Below are 20,590 nucleotides of genomic sequence, written 5' to 3' on the forward strand. Positions count from 1 at the left end.
GACTAGCAAATTACAATGTTCCATGAGGTTACAGAGTAGCAGTGGTCCCATTATCTTACAAGTCCTTATTCAGGTGAAGGTAAACTCTAACAAAGAACTAGAAGGGAAAATTGACCACTGAGTCAGAGTAAAATCAAACTTCAGTTAAACATTGAAGGGGCTTTGTTATAATACCTGGTTCCTGAGGATAGAAGAGCCAGGACCTAGCTCTCCTCCTGAGGAGCTGCTGTGCTGAGAAGAGTGGTTTCTAACTGCTGTTGGGCTTTCTGATCTCAGTACGTAGAAAACTCCAGAACTCGCTCATGTGGAAATGAGTTCCTTCAATTCCCTAAAGAGTATTCCTTTTGGAAAAGGAACAGACAGAGGTACTGATGTCTCCAACCTAACGTGCATTTAAAACACACACACACACACACACACATACACATCATTTTATGAAAGAATTATAAAACTTCAGGGTATGAGATGTTTTTCAGCTTCTCAAGCCTCTAGAAAGCATAAAGTTGTAATGGAAAAAGGAAATCAAGCTACCCTTGACTTTTTCCAAAAGCAGTGTTAGATATCTCTAGTAGTCTATATATAGAGAGCTCATCTGAAGCAGTGGTGCCCAAACCCTCTGCGGTTTGATTTTATGACATCTTTTCTTCAATCTCTGTGCAAAAGAGTTACAGGTTATACCATTATTTTGAAATTAATTAAAATTGGTTTTTAAAATAATTTTCCAATATCTTTTAACTTAATTATACATATCTAAGGCAGTAGATCTCAAATGATAATAGGCTTAAGAATCACACAGGGCTTCCCTGGTGGTGCAGTGGTTGAGGGTCCGCCTGCCAATGCAGGGGACATGGGTTCGTGCCCCGGTCCGGGAAGATCCCACATGCCGCGGAGCGACTGGGCCCATGAGTCATGGCCGCTGGGCCTGCGCATCCGGAGCCTGCGCTCTGCGGCGGGAGAGGCCACAGCAGTGAGAGGCCCATGTACGGCAAAAAAAAAAGAAAAGAATCACACAGGGTGAGGTGTCAGCCTTGCTAAACATGCAGAATTTTGTCCCTATCTTTAGATGGTTTACTTGAAAAAAGTCTTGACTGGGACCCAAAAGCAAAACCATGACTAGATATCCATGATAAGGGCAACAACAAAACTAAGATGCTATTAAAGCTAAAGTTTTTATCTATAAAGGATGAGTAAATTAATTATGTATACTTTTGAATGTGTGCTTTATCTTTTTTAAATTTAACTTCTATCCTCATTAAAATTCTTATTCATTGAAGAATCTGTCCAAAAAAATGTACACCCAATACCTTTTGAATAAAAATTACAAATCCTTCTATTAGACTGAACGAATACCAGTTAGCATCTGAATGAAGAAATCATCCAACAGTTAAAACTATTAGGTTGAGGAAAGGAGTACTAGCACGTGGAAATATATTAATTAGAAGGAATAACCACAAGGAAGCCTGGCTGTACCTGGTAGGGTTAGTTCTTCTAATTCAATCACTGAGCGGTTGCTGCTATAATAGTCTTTCATCAGCTTCTGTAGGTCTTCAGGTGTCCCTGGTTTTGGCTCTGATTTTGCAAGAACATCAGTAATTTTCTTCTGATGAGAAAGAAGTAAAAATGGGAAGACAGATTTTAGGATGGCATTTGGCTTAGGATAGGTTGATTCCTCTGGCATTTAAACTGTAAGTAGGTTCTGTGATAGCCAAGGGTGAATGGGAGTTCTAATAAACACACTTGAGAAAACTTAAAAGATACTTCTTGGACATAACTACTGCTTTGAAAAATGAATGGATGATCTAAAAGACTCCTTGTAACTCTTGGTCTCTGCTAGGAGAACTAAAAATTTTGTAGGAGTCTATAATAGGTTACTATATTCTGTTAAAAGTCAATAAATCTTGTTGCTTGTGGAAACCTCCTTTTAAGCCTCAGAAAATGTGTATTCCTGGGAGAGTAGAATTTTGAGAATTCCTTGTGTAACCTGGTTCTTAAGGCACTGAGTCTCAGTTTGGATTTCTGGCATTAAAGTAAGAGTTGCAGGACTCATCTCAGCAAAGGAGGACACTAAATAGGGGCACTTGAGACCCTCAATTCTCAAGTCTTGGGAGAGACATCTTGAATTGGCCCTATGGAAAGCAGAACAGGATACTTTACAACATCTATTTTGATTTGGACTTATCTGTGTAGCATTTACTGAATGTCTGCAATGTACTAGGAATGCACAATTGTTCATTTAACTTTCATCATAAACTTCCCTTCTTATTTCTTCCTAGTATTTCACCAAAAATCCAGAAAGAGCCCTTCCTTGCCTTCTACCCCAGCTTTTCCCCCCTCCTTCCATACTATCTTCCTTTTCATACCACTGCCAAGAACGGTCAAAGTTCTGTCAAATGAATTAACTTTAAAAGAACACGTCATCCGTGGGCACATTTTAGCATGACCTCAGCCAAGGCTAAACTAGCTAGCTGGAGTTCTGACCTTGAACCCCAAGAACTTAACACTCCTGAAGGCCATTAGTGTCAAACTATCAAAGAGAAGTTAAAAGTCGTTTCTTTAAGGACGTGCCAAAACTCAGCCAATTTGGCATTTCCCATCCTCCTATTTGGCCATGTGCAGGCAAGGAAAACATATGCACACACACTCTGTTTTCTAAAAGCTTGCTGTTAAGTAATTGGTTTGAGTCCATCTTGTTTCCTCTAATCCCAATCGCATTTCCTCTGCTAACTACATCAGTAGACCTTTCTTGGCAGGGAGAGAATTACATTGCTGTTTTGACAACTGTGGTGGAAGGTCAAAGCTAACCACACTTTCGGGCTTCCCTGGTGGTGCAGTGGTTAAGAATCCACCTGCCAATGCAGGGGACACAGGTTCGAACCCTGGTCCACGAAGATCCCACATGCCACGGAGCAACTAAGCCCGTGTGCCACAACTACTGAGCCTGTGCTCTAGAGCCCACGTGCCACAAATACCGAAGCCTGGGTGCCTACAGCCCGTGCTCGAAAGCCCACGCACAGCAACGAACACCGAATGCAGCCAAAAATAAATAAATTAATTAAATAAATTTATTAAAAAAAAAGCTAACCACACTTTGTTCAAGGCTGAGCCATAAGAAAGTTTGTATAGGAGCAACAGAGTTTTCCGTATGTTCACAGGCAAGTCTTAAAACGCAAGGGGAGCCTTTTGCTTTAAATTATCGTTTGAAATTAGAGTCAGAAATGCCTTATACTTACACTATTTCATCTGCTTATTATTTTCTTTTTATTAATACTTTAAGACATAAGGCTTTTAAAAAATGAAATGGGTAAGAAAAGAAGGTTGGTAGATTTCTTTTCTTGGACAGAGCCAGAGGGGCCAGAGGGCAGGAGAGCTCTGGGCCCCTTTTAGAATTAGAAATCCCTGTCTGACTTCTAACCACAGTGAAAACACAGGGTGAGTAACAAAGATGTTTGGTATCCACAAGACTGAAATAGGAATTAGAAGAATTTATTTTTAGCTCCAACAGAAACACTTATTACTAGTGACCTTAGGAAAGTCACCAAACCTCAATGAATTTTACAATTTTTGCATATCTAAAGTGGGGATTACAATAATTGCCTCATCAAAGTACACTATATAACAATGTGATAGAAACCATGTGGGGCTGTACCATTGTAAAAAATTATTAATATTACCTTTTTCCTCTTCCTGGTCTTGGTGGCATCTTCATTTGTTTCCTTTGGTTGTATCAAGAAACATTCTTTAGGCTATAAAGAAATGTAAATGAGAAAACTTTCATCTTAGCATGATGAGGTGTCAACTAATGGTATGAATCCCAAAGTATCAATATCTACTGTCATGCATGTATTCTTCAGAGTATCTTAGACAAAGAAATGTTGGAAAATCCACTGAAGGCTATTATGCAGGGGCCAAGCTGAGAGAATTTGTAAAAGTGAGAAAGTGCAGATGACTTAAGACTGGAAAATCTTTGAACAAAGGTCAAAATGTGTGATTAAGTGTATATATGTGTTTGAGGTGGTGGTACAGGGTATTATAGATGGAAGACAGTGGCTAGGTTTGGAAAATACAGGCAGAAAGAGATGTGATTAAAATTAAGATGTAAAGAAGTCTTTGACTAGAATGACTGGTGTTTCCAGGAACTAGCAATGTGTGAGTCTGTATTTCCAAGTCACTGACTTATCATTTTGTTATTCATTCCTTTCCTCTTCTCAATAGGCACAGAAAATCTGAAGTAGGATATATTTACTTATATTTTTATGAAACCAGCTGCACCAAATGTCTTATCTATAGTGACTACAAAATGAATGTTTCTGCTTATGGTCTGACAAAAGCCTCAACACCATGGCATCCTGAGTAATTGATTTTGCCTGTTGCCTTGACCCCTGGAGTACCCTATATAGTTTAGTGCTATTTTTACCCTAAGGATTTGTTTTTTGTTTTGTTTTGTTTTGTTTTAGTGTAGAAAAACAGGAAATTTAGACTAAGACCTTGATTTATAAAATAGAATGCTTCAGATTCCATATTTATTAATCATAGGCAGTTATATAAAATGTTTCCTGTATTAGATCTTTTATGCAACATTTTCAAACAAGTTGCCAAGTAAGACATAAAATATAAGTGAAAACTTATTCTGAGTTTTTTCTTGATTAAGTTTCCATTCCAACTAGAGAGTACTCAGTTTAAGCTGGTAAACTACTAACTAAAGCAATCTTGTCTCTACTGGCTATCTTTAAAATGATTACAGATGAAGCTTTCTATTAAAGTTTCCAGATAGCCTGCAGATTAAGAATGTCTATGGCCTGAATCCAGAGAGATATAATACTATGTAATTTCTTCAAGACATGGGGCCAGGACCAGCAGTTTCTAGACTCTGTTTCAGTTATAGAGAAGTAGATTCAAAAGGCTCAGGATTAAAGTAATATGGGAATCTTGAAATTTCAGCTGCTTCTCAGTTAAAAGAAAAAACCTGCAAAGTACAATTGCATCATAGCTAAAGAAAATAGATATTAGGACCTCTCTTATTTAGAAAGTTAAGCTGTCTTGTGGATGCAGATACACGCTAATTTGATGCCAATTAGAAACTGGGCCAAGGCCACTAATATGTCACAGAAGCTGCCAGACAGTCATAAGAGTCCAATTACAGATCAAGCCAACATCAGCTCATGCTGCTATGGCAAAGGCCTGGATACAATTAGTATCTCCCTAGATCCCTCAAGGCATACTTCAGTATCTTGTCCCCATTATGAAGGTTTTGGGGGGAAGCAGATGTAGAACCTGTTTCATTTTCTTATTTAGCAAATGGGGGTGCTCTCTAAGAGTATGTTCAATGTGCGGGGTTTGTATTTATGCCAGGTTTACAAAGCCAGTTAAACATGACACAAGTTAAATGTGGAAATGAGCTCAGTTATAAGGATATGGACTCTCCAATTCTGGAAGAAAAAATAAAAACACAATTCTGAATCACGCAAAGGAAAAAAGAAACATGCTTGACAACTGCTTTTGTCAAGATACCATAACAGGTTTACATGTTAGGTTCAAATTCTTACATCATCTTAAAGGAAATGCAGTATGATATTTGTTTTCTGGGAGCAGTCATTTTAGCTGGTTGCAGTAGGGTGCTAATGAAGAAGCAAGTTTATGGGGTCAATTTCCATAGAAGTGAGACTACTTTATGAAGAAATACAAAGCCCATAGTATTGAAAATTCCTAAACGTTGCCAGCTGCCTTACAGATGCTGATGTCTACCCTCAGAGAGACTAGGTAAGATGAGGAAGACTCAGGGTAGGCCAACTAACCATTTCTAGAAACTGATTCCAACAGTATCTGACTTTGGCAGTTAATAAGTAATGTCATTTCTTTATGCAGTGATTTTTAAATATGTACCCTGAGTATGAAGTTAAAGATTTAGAAGAATCACACTTGCCCAAAAATATACCAAAAAAAACTTATTAAGCTTTCAGTGAAGCAATTAATTGGGGCATGTTTTCAATTCCTTAAAGTGTCAAAAATTATATCCTTTAAGAATGAGTCTTCTGGTTTTAACCATGGCAATTCATTTTCAAAACGCTACTAAAATGAAAATAAAGGAGGGACTTCCCTGGTGGCGCAGTGGTTAAGACTCCATGCTCCCAATGCAGGGGGCCCAGGTTCTATCCCTGGTTGGGGAACTAGATCTCACATGCATGCTGCAACTAACAGTTCACATGTCTCTACTAAGGAGCCCGCGAGCTGCAACTAAGGAGCCCACCTGCTGCAACTGAGACCTGGCACAACCAAATAAATAAATAAATATTAAAAAAAATTGAAAATAAAGGAAACTGAAAAAGATATAAATCTATAAGGACGAAGAAACCAGGAGAAAGGACAACAGTAGTGGAGAGATTTCAACAACATTTTGGAAAATGGAAAGGGTTGAAACTGGACGGAAGCTATTTAGCATAGGGAGAGAGACATCTAGCACCTGGGTTTCTAGAGCGACAGATGCTAACAATAAGTGTGTCTGTTTCACCTTTTGGACTCTGAAAAGGTTCAGCAGTGGGTGGTACAAGGTACTACAGAGGGGAAAGGGTTTGAAAGAAAGAGACTGGTTGAAACTTTATGTTTAAAATGATTAGCCTCCCTCCTACACCCGCCTGGCTATACCTTCTGCTCAGGCAGCCAAGCAACTATCCCATTACCGCTTCCTCTCATCTTGTTCTTCCTAACAGAAGACTGGAGATTTATGCTCTGGAGAGAATAAGAAGACCAAGAAGTCTAGCACAAGCGAGGCAGGGTAGAGGTTGAGGCTCATTTCCTTTTCCTGTCCCTGTTTCAGGATATTTCAAGAGAGGCTTATATAGTGTAGGCAGAACACTACTGAATTCTTCTCTGGAAAAATAAAATGGCCTAAGAGAAATGCCAGAAGAGAGTGACATTTGGGGGTTCCATAGTAAATGTCCAGCTTTGTTATCATATCACCCTACCAAGAGGTCCACTAATTAACAAGCCCCACTTATGCACAAAAGTTTTCCATTAACTTTTTAGTGTGTCTCTCTTTAATATGAATAGACAGCTAAGGTTCATCAGACATCTAAGGAAAGTCTCCAACATCATAGCAAATAAACAAAAAAAAGAAAAAAGAACACTGAGGAAACAGAGACTGTACTTCAAAACAATTACAATTAATATTCTCAGAGAGAAGAGGGAAGAATTTTCAGCCATGAAACAAGATGCTATAAAACGAGGATGCTATAAAAAAGGAAAAAAAATTAAAAAAACATTTAAACCTTAAAACAAATAAGAAAGTTGGGGGACTTCCTTGGCGGCACAGTGGTTAAGAATTTGCCTGCCAATGCAGAGGACATGGGTTCGATCCCTGGTCGGGGAAGGTCCCACATGCTGCAGAGCAACTAAGTCCACGAGCCACAACTACTGAGCCTGCACACTGCAACTACTGAAGCCAGTGCGCTCTAGGGCCCGCGTGCTGCAACTACTGAGCCCATGTGCTGCAACTACTGAAGCCCGCGTGCCTAAAGCCTGTGCTCCACAACAAGAGAAGGCATTGCAATGAGAAGCCTGTGCACTGCAACGAAGAGTAGCCCCCACTTGCCATAACTAGAGAAAGCTTGTGCGCACCAATGAAGACCCAATGCAGCAAAAAATTAAAATAATTAAAATAAAAATTAAAGAAAGTTGGAATAAAAATGTAGGAGGAAGGCTTGAAGATAAAGTAGAAAAAATCTCCCAGAAAGATGAAAAAATGATTAGAAAAAAGTGGAAAGAAAATTAGAGAATCAGCCCAAGAGAATCAACATGCCAATAAAAGGTATTATAGAAAGTAAGAGTCATATAAAACAGTGGGAAAGAAGTGAAAAAAAAATAATGTATGAAAAATTTTCCAGAACTGAAGGAAAATTTCTAGAACATGAAACTCCAAATTGAAAGCCCATTAAGTATACAGTACAATGGATAAGAAAAATAACCATGCTAAGGAAAATCACTGTGAAATTGCAGAACATCCTGGACAAACAAAAGATTCTAAAAACTTATGAAAAGAAAAACAGTAACATACAAAATGTCAAAGAAAAGAATGGTGGCAGACTGTGCAACAGCAGTATTTGATGCTTGAACTCAGTAGAACAAAGCCTTCAAAATTATGGGGAAAATTTATTTGCAAATTAGATTTTTTTTTCAAATTAGATTTTTGTACCCAGCAAAATTATCAATCAAGTTAAGAGGAAAATTTTCAGATTTCAGTAAACATTCTCAGATATTTAAGATCTCAAAAAATTTACTTCCTACCCACAGATACTCAAGGCTCTATTCCAGCATAATAAAGGACTAAATCAAGAAAGAGGATGACATAGGATTCAGTAAGTAGGGAGACCAATCCGGGAGACCACTGAAGGGGCAGTAAAGAGAAGTCTCAGTTGTTCAGCAGGCCTAGAGAATAACCAATTCAGAGTGGAACAAAAGTGTGGGGATCTGTAGGAAAGAACAATAACTGATCTATTTAAGCATATGGAAAATACTGTCCATGGGCATGTGGAAGAGATGTTGGAACATACGGGAGCAATTAACAGTAGGAACATAGCAAGCTAGGCAAGTGAAGAAATGAGGTAATTATTAATACCATAAAAATAAAGAGTTGTATAAGAAAGGAGGGATGATTATAGCTTCTCTTTTTCTCAGCACTGAACAGTGTTTCCATGGTCATAATAATGAAAGAGTGACAACTGTTTTAACCAAAATGTAATATTGTATCGGCAGAGGAAGTAGCAGTTGGAGAGGGAATAGGGCATAGGTGAGAGGACTATGTCCTCCTATGCTACCTCAGTAAGATAATCAGAAAGTGGTAAATCAAGAAACTGCAGTATAAAATATAAGGTAGCAAGTAAGAAAAACAGCTAAAGACTGATGGATTTACATGAAATCCTAGAAAAAGCAAAACAAATTTTGGGGGAAAAACATCAGAACAGTGGTTGCCTCAGGGGCAAGGAGTTTGGAATGGTGATTAACAGGGAGGTGGCATGAAAGGTTTCTGGGGTGATGGTAATGTTCTGTATCCTGTAGGGGTTTGTGTTACGGAGCTATATGAATTTGTCAAAACTCATTGAATGGTACATTTGACATTTGTGTATTTTATTGTATGTTAACTTCACCTCACAAGGAAAAAAAAAAGAACTTTAAAGTAAATATTGAGCTTTTAAAAATAATATGCATGCTGAAGCATCTGAGGGGAGTGTACTGATTTTGCAAATTACTTTGAAATGTGTCAAAAATAAGGTTATTGCTAAATGGATAGTGCCTGAACACACTGTTCAAAAATTTTGGACACAGTCACAGTTACATAAGAAATCCTTAAAGGGAACTCCCTGGCAGTCCAGTGGTTAGGACTCCATGCTTTCACTGCTGAGGGTCCGGGTTTGATACCTGGTTGGGGAACTAGGATCCTGCAAGCCCCACAGTGCAGCCAAATTAAAAAGAAAAAACAAAAGTCTTTAAAGAAATTAAAGGTGTGCCTCGCAGATTCTCTCAAACATGAGTCTAGGAAGCTTAAGGGGTCTTATCTTGTAATTGCCTCAGCTGAAGCCCAAGGTACAGAAGGGTTTATCTGGAAAACATTGTGGGTGTGACTTCTGCCTAATAGAGTAAATCCCCAGAAGAATCATAGGAGACCCACACAATTCTTTTTTTAAAATAATTAATTAATTAATTAAATTTATTTATTATTTTTGGCTGCGTTGGGTCTTCATGGCTGCATGCAGGCTTTCTCTAGTTGTGGTGAGCAGGGGCTACTCTTCATTGTGGTGCGCGGGCTTCTCATTGCAGTGGCTTCTCTTGTTGCAGAGCACGGGCTCTAGGCATGCGGGCTTCAGTAGTTGTGGCATACGGGCTCAGCAGTTGTGGCTCGCGGGCTCTAGAGTGCAGGCTCAGTAGTTGTGGCACATGGGCTTAGCTGCTCTGTGGCATGTGGGATCATCATGGACCAGAGCTCAAACCCATGTTCCCTGTATTGGCAGGTGGATTCTTAACGACTGCATCACCAGGGAAGTCCCCACACAATTCTTAAAGGAGTTATATATTCAGAAGCTGAGAGGGTCAGAGAGGAGCCCTCAGAATTCTATTATCAAGAATCAAGCTGAAAGAGCTGCTTAGTTGCAAATACATGTTACCTTTCATTTAAAAAAAAAAAGGGAGGATGACTCAGAGGACAGAACAAAAACCCAAACAGCAGTGCCAAGAACCATAAGACCCTGGGCCTTAAGACTTAATAAAGAAACTCCTAACACTTTCTGAATGTTGTGGACCAATGACTCTTTGTTACTCCTATTTGAATAGAAATGCCTATAGACGTTATCCAATGCTTGCCTCACTGCTTGATGTTGGGTATGTAGGGTGAGACAACTTGTCTCTTTAGTTTCATAAGTTGAGAAAAAATACACTCAAAGAGTTATACTTAAAGGTCTAAACCCGAGGAACCTTAACTGCACCTGGACCTGATCTAGACAATGAAATTCTGGACACCAAGCTCATGCTGTAACGTCATAAGATTTCTGCAAGCCTTGGGAGGGGCAAATATATTCTGCATATGGGAGGGATGTAAATCACTGAGGCCAGAGGGCAGACTGTGGTAGCCAGATTACAGGATAGCACCAGTGATCACTATCTCCTGGTATTCATCCCCTCCTCTTGAATGTGTACCAGATTTACTGATCTGCTTCTAACAGAATATGGCAGAAGTGATGTGATGTCAGTTCTCAGATTAGGTTATAAAAAGACTGTCGTTTCTCTCTTAGAGGAAAACATAAGAAGAACACTCTTTGACATAAATCACAGCAAGATCCTTTTTGACCCATCTCCTAGAGAAATGGAAATAAAAACAAAAATCAACAAATGGGACCTAATGAAACTTAAAAGCTTTTGAACAGCAAAGGAAACCATAAACAAGATGAAAAGACAACCCTCAGAATGGGAGAAAATATTTGCAAATGAAGGAACTGACAAAGGATTAATCTCCAAAATATACAAACAGCTCATGCAGCTCAATATCAAAAAAACAAACAACCCAATCCAAAAATGGGCAGAAGATCTAAATAGACACTTCTCCAAAGAAGATATACAGATTGCCAACAAACACATGAAAGGATGCTCAACATCACTAATCATTAGAGAAATGCAAATCAAAACTACAGTGAGGTATCACCTCACACCGGTCAGAATGGCCATCATCAAAAAATCTACAAACAATAAATGCTGGAGAGGGTGTGGAGAAAAGGGAACCCTCTTGCACTGTTGGTGGGAATGTAAACTGATACAGCCACTATGGAGAACAATATGGAAGCTCTTTAAAAAACTAAAAATAGAACTACCATATGACCCAGCAATCCCACTACTGGGCATATACCCTGAGAAAACCATAATTCAAAAAGAGTCACGTACCATAATGTTCATCGCAGCTCTATTTACAATAGCCAGGACATGGAACCAACCTAAATCTCCATCGACAGATGAATGGATAAGGAAGAAGTGGCACATATATACAATGGAATATTACTCAGCTAAAACAAGAAATGAAATTGAACTATTTGTAGTGGGGTGGATAGACCTAGAGTCTGTCACACAGAGTGAAGTAAGTCAGAAAGAGAAAAACAAATACCACATGCTAACACATATATATGGAATCTAAAAAAAAAAAAAGGGTTCTGAAGAACCTAGGGGCAGGACAGGAATAAAGACGCAGACGTAGAGAATGGACTTGAGGACATGGGGAGGGGGAAGGGTAAGCTGGGACAAAGTGAGAGAGTGTTGTGGACATATATACACTACCAAACGTAAAATAGATAGCTAGTGGGAAGCAGCTGCATCACACGGGGAGATCAGCTCGGTGCTTTGTGACTACCTAGAGGGGTGGGATAGGGAAGGTGGGAAGGAGACACACGAGGGAGGGGATATGAGGATATATGTATACATATAGTTGATTTACTTTGTTATACATTAGAAACTAACACACCATTGTAAAGCAATTATACTCCAATAAAGATGTTAAAAAAAAAAAAAGACTGGTTTTGGTCTTGAGTGCTCTTGTTAGTTCCCTCTTGGGTCACTCACATGGCCTGAAGGAAGCCATGGGCAATGCTGTGAGGCATCCCTGTGGAGAGGCTCACATGATGAGGGACTGAGGCCTGCCATCAGCCACCTGAATGAACTTCAAGAAGGGTTCCTCATGGTGGAGCCCCTAACGTCCAGCTTACAACTTGACTGACAACTGATGAGAGATGTAGAGCCAGAGAGACTGAACTTAGCCATGCCTGTGAGGTAACAGAAACTGAGATAAGGAATCTTTTCTGTTTTAAGCTACTAACTTTGGGGGTAATTTGTTATACAACAATAGATTAATACAAAGAGAAACAGAATTGAGACACCAGCATGGAAAGGAGGAAGGTAAATCAGAGTAAACAGGACACAGTTCTCTTTTCTCTTAATCAAGAATAATCTTGAAGAGTAGGAGAGATATGAAATGATCAATGTGAAAATAAAGAATTAGTAAGAGGGCTTCCCTGATGGCGCAGTGGTTGGGAGTCCGCCTGCCGATGCAGGGGACACGGGTTTGTGCCCCGGTCTGGGAAGATCCCACATGCCGCGGAGTGGCTGGGCCGGTGAGCCATGGACGCTGAGCCTGCGCGTCTGGAGCCTGTGCTCCGAGGCAGGAGGGGCCACAGCAGTGAGAGGCCTGTGTACCGCAAAAAAAAAAAAAAAAAAAGAATTGGTAAGAAAATACAGTAGTGAGAGGGGTAAGTAAGGAGGGAAAGGGATAAGTACTCTTGCTGAAGATTCTTTTATGATCCAAGGAGATAACCAAAAGGCTAGCTTAAGAAAAAAAGAAGTCCAGTGTTGTCTCTGACGGGGAGAGGATGGGTCATGGAACCATTAAAAGGCTACTGACATCATGGAGACATCAATGAAAATTCACGAAATCCCTCATAAGGGATTATATTCTGGGAACCATAATTACAAAGTCACTAGGGCTGGCTCTGAAATGAGTGATGTTGAGGAGGGAAGAGGGTGATGCAATCTCTAGGAGTAGGGGAATACATCATTTATTTTGGAAGCAGTATTTGGAAAAAAAAAAAAAAACTACTGGCAAATCTTTATACTCACATTATTAAGGAGGCCAAGGATGATTGTTTAGATGTGAAATGGTTGCTAGAGATGATGTAGTTGCAAGGGTAGAAAACTTGTATAAAGTTATAAACCTGCTGCTTGAAATACTGGACAGATGGGAGGTGTGGACTCAGTAATAAAAATGTGAGGCCCAGCTATGGCAAAGGAGGGAACACCATCTAACTGGACACTCTCACCTGGTGATATGCATATTACAGCTAGCAGCATAATGCCAGGCAGTTCCTATGCAAGCATTAAAAAACAAAGCAAACAGGGGTTTCCCTGGTGGCGCAGTGGTTGGGGGTCCGCCTGCCAATGCAGGGGGTGCGGGTTCATGCCCCGGTCCGGGAGGATCCCGAGTGCCGCGGAGCGACTGGGCCCATGGGCCAGGGCCGTGGCTGCTGGGCCTGCGCGTCCGGAGCCTGTGCTCCGCGGCGGGAGGGGCCGCGGCGGTGAGAGGCCCGCGTACCGCAAGACAAAACAAAACAAAACAAACAAACGAACAAAAAACCCCTTCAAGAACAGCAAACAACTAAGCAAATTTGAAAAAAATTCAAAACTTAAATATAGTAAACAGTAATTTCTTTTCTTTTTTTTTGATCCAAGAAAAAAATATGATTACTATTAAAAAACAAATACTTGGTCACATGTGCCAAATGAATCATATGCCTATGGCTGTGCTAGGTACCACAGTGAACACAAAAGAAACCCTGTCCTCTGAGGTGCTTATGGGCTAGTTGGAAATGCAACCTCTATGTGCATAAACAACTACAGAAGGACTCAAGAAATGACAGTCGGGGGCTTCCCTGGTGGCGCAGTGGTTAAGAGTCCGCCTGCCGATGCAGGGGACACGGCTTCGTGCCCCGGTCCGGGAGGATCCCACGTGCCGCGGAGCGGCTGGGCCCGTGAGCCATGGCCGCTGAGCCTGCGCGTCCGGAGCCTGTGCTCCGCAACGGGAGAGGCCACAACAGTGAGAGGCCCGCGTACTGCAACAAAAAAAAAAAAGAAAGAAATGACAGTCGGCCTGACAAAAAGGCTGTCCTTGGGGTGGTGAGATGAGTTCCAGATGGAGAAGAGCAGCGGGAGACAGGATGAGGAGGCCACAGAAGAGCCCAAGGGACTGTGTGGTATTCGGGCTGGAGGAGAAGAGACTCCCAGGTCTAATGTCAAGGTGGGGGACCCTTCAAGGAGGGGCTGAAGGAGGGACAATGGTCACGGGGCTCCAAAAGGCGTCTGCGTGCAGCAGTGTCAGGGAGCCAATGGCTCACAGCTGGGACACAAAGGGTTGAGATGGGAAGAGGGGTAAGAAAGCTGGGATACCAGTCTAGTCATCCATTATTCCTTTTCACAAATGAGTGCCAGTTCGGGGAAGGTTCTGTGCCAGATGCAGTGGAGATGCACAGATGTGTACAGCATGGTAGGGAGACCAGAGAGGTAGATGGATAACACTCAAATAAGGCAGAGGGGCACAAGGAGGTTCCTGTGTGAATTCTCTGGCCAGGGCATGAGGATAGGCTTGTAGAGAGTGATAAGGGCACTGTGTCTACCTAGGACTTTGATTCTTTTTTTTCTTTTAATTTATATTTATGTATTTATTTATTTATTGGCCACTCAGCATGCAGGATCTTAGTTCCCGGACCAGGGATTGAACCAGTGTCCCCTGAAGTGGAAGCGTGGAGCCCTAACCACTGGACCGCCAGGGAATTCCCAGGACTTTGTTTCCTTAAAGCAATTTGTTAGTGAAAGAAATTAGAGCAAGATGAAGGTGGTTAAAATGAGCAGTAAAATCTCTGCTGATTTTTTTTTTCCTTGGCATAAAATAGCAATGGCATGCGACCAAGAAATTACTTGATGGCATGGTAAATCCAATTTTCCCAAGTTGAATGAGGAAGGACAGGTGGAAAGGGAAATGGAAGCAGTGTCATCCTCAGGGTGTGGCTTAAAGACAGTCAAGTGGGTCATCACTCCTGGTACCCATCTCTCTGAGCTTCAGGTTCTTTGTAAAATGGGGTCCCCCCCTACTTCACAGGGCACCTGTGACGACTGAGTCATGGTGCCTTACACAGTGCCTGTGGTGAGTGTTCAATAAATTGTCTTATTATTGTTGAAACCAGGGCTGCTGAAAGATAGGTGAATGCTCATGGAAATTAAGAATGTATTTAACTTTCTCTTCCTCGATCTTTCTCCTTTCTTCCTGTGGTTCCCTGCCATTTATCTAACTTGATGGTTGTGGGAAAAGAAGACTCAAGTTGGAAGGAGGTAAAAAATAGGTGGAAATTCAGCAAGGCGAATGCTCTGCCAATAAAAAGACAGTAAAGATGCAGGCTTGGGTGAGTTTATTGATGCAAATTTATTCTTTCACCAAAGAGTCCAGAAAAAGTGAAGAACAATCAAAAATAAAATCAAGGGATAAAGTAATAAAAAAGAAAGCCAGTGGGCTACAAAGAATATTTGGAGCAAGTGCAGTAGCACTCCTCACCGTTATGGCGGCGGTGCCGTCCAGTTGGCCGCTGGTGGTGGTGGCCACTTCCCCTCGGAAGGCCGGTCTCCGCCTCCTGCTCCCACCCTGCTCGCTCGGCGGCGGCAGCGGTGGTCCCTGCCTCTCTGCCTCCTCCACCTCGGCCTGTCCACTGGCGGGCGGCGTTGGCGCGGAGGGGGCCCCTGCCTCAGAGAAGGTACCACGTTGAATGAGCAAAGACTGAACTTTTTACAGATACGTTTTGTAAAAGGCTTATAAGGAGTAGTGCCATAATTTGAATCACAATGGATTTCACATTATGAGGTGAATGGGAGCGGAATATTGGACAAAAATAGATTTTTAAATCTCTGCATCACGGTTTTTAGCTCCTCAGTTGTTGCACAGTCTCACTATTTGGGAAAAGTTCATGCTAAAAAACTGAAGCAATCAATGGGTGAATATGATCAAATTTCTCCACCAAGTTCTCAACCTGTTAAGGAGAACTCCTTGTCAACCTAATGAAGCATTCAAAGACATGTGACTCTTTTCAAGATGAACTTGAAGATTACATCAAAGTGCAGAAAGCCAGAGGCTTAGAGCCAAAGACTTGTTTCAGAAAGATGAGAGAGGATTATTTGGAAACCTGTGGGTGCAAAGAAGAGGTTGATTCTAGACCCAGGTGTAGAATGTTTGATCAAAGACTCCTTTGTGAAACCGTCCAGACCTACCGAAGACCATGCAGTATTTCGCAAACAGTGGAAAAGTGGTTACCTCAGTGGCTAGCAGCTCATGACAGCAGGCTGAGACTGAACTCCCTGAGCTGCTGTCAATTCACCAGGGACTGTTTCTCAGGAAAACCAGTACCCCTGAACTTTAGTCAGCAAGAGTATAACTGTAGCTCATACAGTGTAGAATCTGGAGTTTACAGGCACCTCTCCTCAGAAAACAGTACCAGTGCCCGTCAAGCTAGTTATAAACAGATACATCAGAAGAGAAAAAGGCTCCCAGAGAAAGGCCGGGAAAAATGAGAGGAGGAGCGGCCCAAGCATAAGAGGAAGAAAACTTGTGAGGAAATAGATTTAGACAAATACAAGAGCATCCAAAGAAACAAAACAGAGGTGGAAACAGTCAGTACAGAAAAACTTAAGAACCGAAAGGAGAAAAAAAGCCAAGATGTAGCCTCTAAGAAATAGGAACTTAAGGGTAGTAAAGAGAAAAAGGAACAAGTCAAAGAAAGGAAGAAGAGGAGATGCTTTGGGACCAGTCTCTCCTTGGATTTGGAAGCTCTTGCATTGGTTCTCCTGAGGTTAAACTGAAAAAAGAGTTGAGGAGCTTGGTTTTATGATGTTCCTATCGCTCTTTTCATGTGAGCAGGTACAAAGGCTAAGTGAACAGAAAACATTTAGTGTGCTTGCTCTCCAACATGGAAATTACTTTTCCTCTTTTCTAAAATCATTACTACATTTTTCTTATACATAATGTAATTTCCCTTAACGAGAGTGGCTCTGCTTTAATTCATCAAATTGCTATGATGGTGGAAGTATTTTTCCCTTAGGACGTCATTTATTTTAAACTGGAGGATTAATAGGCTTTACAGAATCCATTTCTTGATTGGGTTTTAGTTTGGGGTGGGTGTTTTTATATTCATTAGTTTTCTCTGTGAAGCAGTTTAGATTGATTTTTTTTCCTTTGTTAGATCTAACTTGCAGTATATTTTCTATATTGGAAAGTGGAAAATGACATACATTATAATAAGCTTAAGTTACATACAGTTTTAAACGTTTCAAGGAGTCTTGATACAAAATCAGTTTATATTCTGGAAATGTTTATAATATAATAAAGTTCTAATTTCTACAAAAAAAAAGAATATTTAGAAACAAGTTCTGCAAGTAGGCACTGATTAGAGGCAGAGGTCAAAGAAGGCATGACTATGGTATGGTCAGTGGAGTTAAGTGAGGTAAAATCAAACAACATCTTTGTGAAATAAATTGAAAAGCTACAGATGTTAACCTGTAGATCTTAGAAAGAATGGTGCAAACTAAAATTGATACAGGGCCTTGGAGTTAAATATTTAATGTCTAGAGAGAAAACCAAGACTGATTATACATTAAATATGTATATCTTGCTGCATTCCCCACCTCACAAAGAAAAAATAATGAATAAAATAAAAGACTTGAAGTATATTTTACTATAAGAATTATCACTTCAGTGCTTACTCTTTGCCAACCACAGTTCAAAGAGCTTAACAAGTGTTAATCATTTAATCCTCACCCGTAACCCTGTGAAGAAAATACACGTATTATCACCACTTTACCAATACGGAGACTGAGGCACAGAGAGTTTAACTTGCCCAAGGCGTCACAGCTTGTAGGTAACCAAAATGCTAAACTGCTTCCCACAATTATCCTGAGCCCGGTCACAAACTCTGGGTCACAAAACTCTAGTGGAATGTGTTTAGGGCCACCTACAATAAGAATAAGGCCACATATGTTACTATGAAGAAGATGGTAACTTTGGACTGACAGTTAGATAGTCCTTTAAAAAATCACACATGGTTACCAATTAGGTCTCAGGGACAATAATGTAAGAAAGGTGCAAATGGATGTGAGTGGCCAGCAAGAAGATTAAAAAGGCCATAAAAGGTCCTAAGTCCAAGGAGCAAAGTTTATCAAATGGCCACTTGTGGTAATACAAAGGTAGCAAATCCCCAATAAGAATTCACACAACAGACATGATGCTAGATAGACATGAAGGCCTGGGAGCCTGCTCACAGCATGTCTTGGTACTGTAATAATGCATTGGTGTGGGGGTAATCTTGCATATCTATGCTATTTGTCTTCTCTTAGGAACTATACCCAAAGAATAAAACTGGGTCTTTGGTAAAAATGTAATACAAGAATCTAAGCTATCATTATTGTAAAATATATTTATATTGTAAAAAATATATTGGGGGAAAAATAGACCCTGCTGGTTTGTAATTGATGAAGCATGGCTCTTTCAAAGGCAGAGAAGGTAAAAGCTTCCCTCAAATCCCACCAATAACTGGTATTGAAGCACACGGAATGCTGTAGAGGGGTAGAAGAGGCTGATTTCAGAGCCAACAGCTGTGACTCTCCCACAGTGACTGTCACCTGTTCGGTTTTCTTTGACAGGGCAGGAACTGGAGCTCTCTCTTGCTGCATCATTGCTGGGTCTCCTCCTCCTTCACCATCTGATGCTTCTAGGAAACACAAAGTTTAAAAATGAGAAAAGCACCTCTCTCTTTCTTTCTCCCATTGCTGGTGTAATCTTGGTACCATCTTTTTAGAAGGTTCTATCCCTTGACTCATTAATTTCACCTCTAAGAAGCTGAATTTAAGAAAATGATCCAAAATGAAGACAGATTTAAGAACGAAGGTGGCAGTGTTATTTATAAAACTGCAAAAATGAAGATTATTCAGATGTCTAAATTTCAGAATGTTTAATTATGGAACACTCACGCTGATTTTACAGATATTAAACTCCCCATTTTCAGATAAGAAAGTTGCTGCTTAGAGGGATGAAGTAATTTGCCCCAGGTCACACACCTGGGAACCCTATTTGAGTCCAAAGTCTTCCCCACAAGTGATACTGCCTGCACTGAGAACCAGCCAGCTCTTGATGCCAGTGTGCTGGCTCCAGGGGTAATGTTAAGAGAGTGGGACAGCAGGATTATAGATCATGAGAAATTCTTAATTTGAATTTATAAAATCTTTCAACACTGGAAAAAGTAAATTCTTACTCCAAGAACCAGGAAAAAGAAAAACTTTAATAATTTTTCTGTTAAAAAGCTCTTTTAAAGAAACATGGCAACCATAAGTTTCTTACTTCCCATAATGCCATACTGTCTTCCAGATTTTAGTGGTTGTTCTCTTTGAGCACATTTTTGAATCTTTGAAAGGCTTTACTCACTCCCTTTGAGTTTTTCGGTATATCTCAAAGCCCAAAATGTGAATTTGTGAGTAATATTGGTCAGAATTCATATTTAGGTACAAATTAACTAGTTTGGTAGTCCTGAGCTTTTAAATGTTTACATACTATGATGGTTAATTTTATATGTCAACTTGATTGGGCCACAGGGTGCCCAGATATTTGGTCAAACATTATTCTGGATGTTTCTGTGTAGGTGTTTTTGGTTGAGATTAACATTTGAATGGGTAGACTGAATAAAGTAGATTTCCCTCCCTAATGTGGGTGGCACTCATCCAATCAGATATGGCTGGAACAGAACTAAAAGCATTAAAGAAGAAGTAACAACTGACACTGCAGAAATACAAAGTATCATGAGAGATTACTAAAAGCACCTATATGCCAATAAAATGGACAACCTGGAAGAAATGGACAAATTCTTAGAAAAGCACAGCCTTCCAAGACTGAACCAGGAAGAAAGAGAAACACGAACAGACCAATCACAAGCACTGAAATTGAAACTGTGATTAAAAATCGTCCAACAAACAGAAGCCCAGGGCCAGATGGCTTCACAGGCAAATTCTATCAAACATTTAGAGAAGAGCTAACACCTATCCTTCTCAAGTTCTTCCAAAATATAGCAGAGGGAGGAACACTCCCAAACTCTTTCTATGAGGCCACCATCACCCTGATATCAAAACAAGACAAAGATGTCATAAAAAAAGAAAACTACAGGCCAGTATCACTGATGAACACAGATGCAAAAATCCTCAACAAAATACTAGCAATTCGAATCCAACAATACATTAAAAGGTTCATACACCATGATCAAGTGGGATTTATCCCAGGGAGGCAAGGATTTTTCAATATCCGCAAATCAATCAGTGTGATACACCACATCAACAAATTGAAGGATAAAAACCATATGATCATCTCAATAGATGCAGAAAAAGCTTCTGACAAAATTCAACACCGATTTATGATAGAGACTCTCCAGAAAGTGGGCATAGAGGGAACCTACCTCAACAAAATAAAGGCCATATATGACAAACCCAGAGCAAACAT

At 40.4% G+C, this 20,590-nt stretch overlaps 1 protein-coding gene and 1 pseudogene across 4 annotated transcripts in view; one reads left to right on the forward strand and one right to left on the reverse strand.

The window, feature by feature from the left end:
* Nucleotides 1-20,590, reverse strand: part of CMSS1 (cms1 ribosomal small subunit homolog) — a 379,245-nt gene that overhangs the window by 17,041 nt on the left and 341,614 nt on the right. For 2 of the 3 annotated variants that reach the window (XM_079921889.1, XM_079921887.1), the window contains 3 exons: nt 18,730-18,818; nt 3,672-3,743; nt 1,471-1,600 (listed from right to left, as the gene is read on the reverse strand). In XM_079921889.1, coding sequence (XP_079778015.1) covers nt 1,471-1,600; nt 3,672-3,743; nt 18,730-18,783 — 256 coding nt within the window. In that variant the 5' untranslated portion in view covers nt 18,784-18,818. The remainder of the gene's footprint in view (nt 1-1,470; nt 1,601-3,671; nt 3,744-18,729; nt 18,819-20,590) is intronic. The other variant, XM_079921888.1, reaches the window with a different exon arrangement.
* Nucleotides 15,355-18,709, forward strand: LOC307186591 (lysine-rich coiled-coil protein 1-like; annotated as a pseudogene). Its single transcript has one exon. The product of its transcript is annotated as a lysine-rich coiled-coil protein 1-like (transcript).

Source organism: Stenella coeruleoalba, assembly GCF_951394435.1.
Source record: "Stenella coeruleoalba genome assembly, chromosome: 5".
Lineage (NCBI taxonomy): Eukaryota > Metazoa > Chordata > Mammalia > Artiodactyla > Delphinidae > Stenella > Stenella coeruleoalba.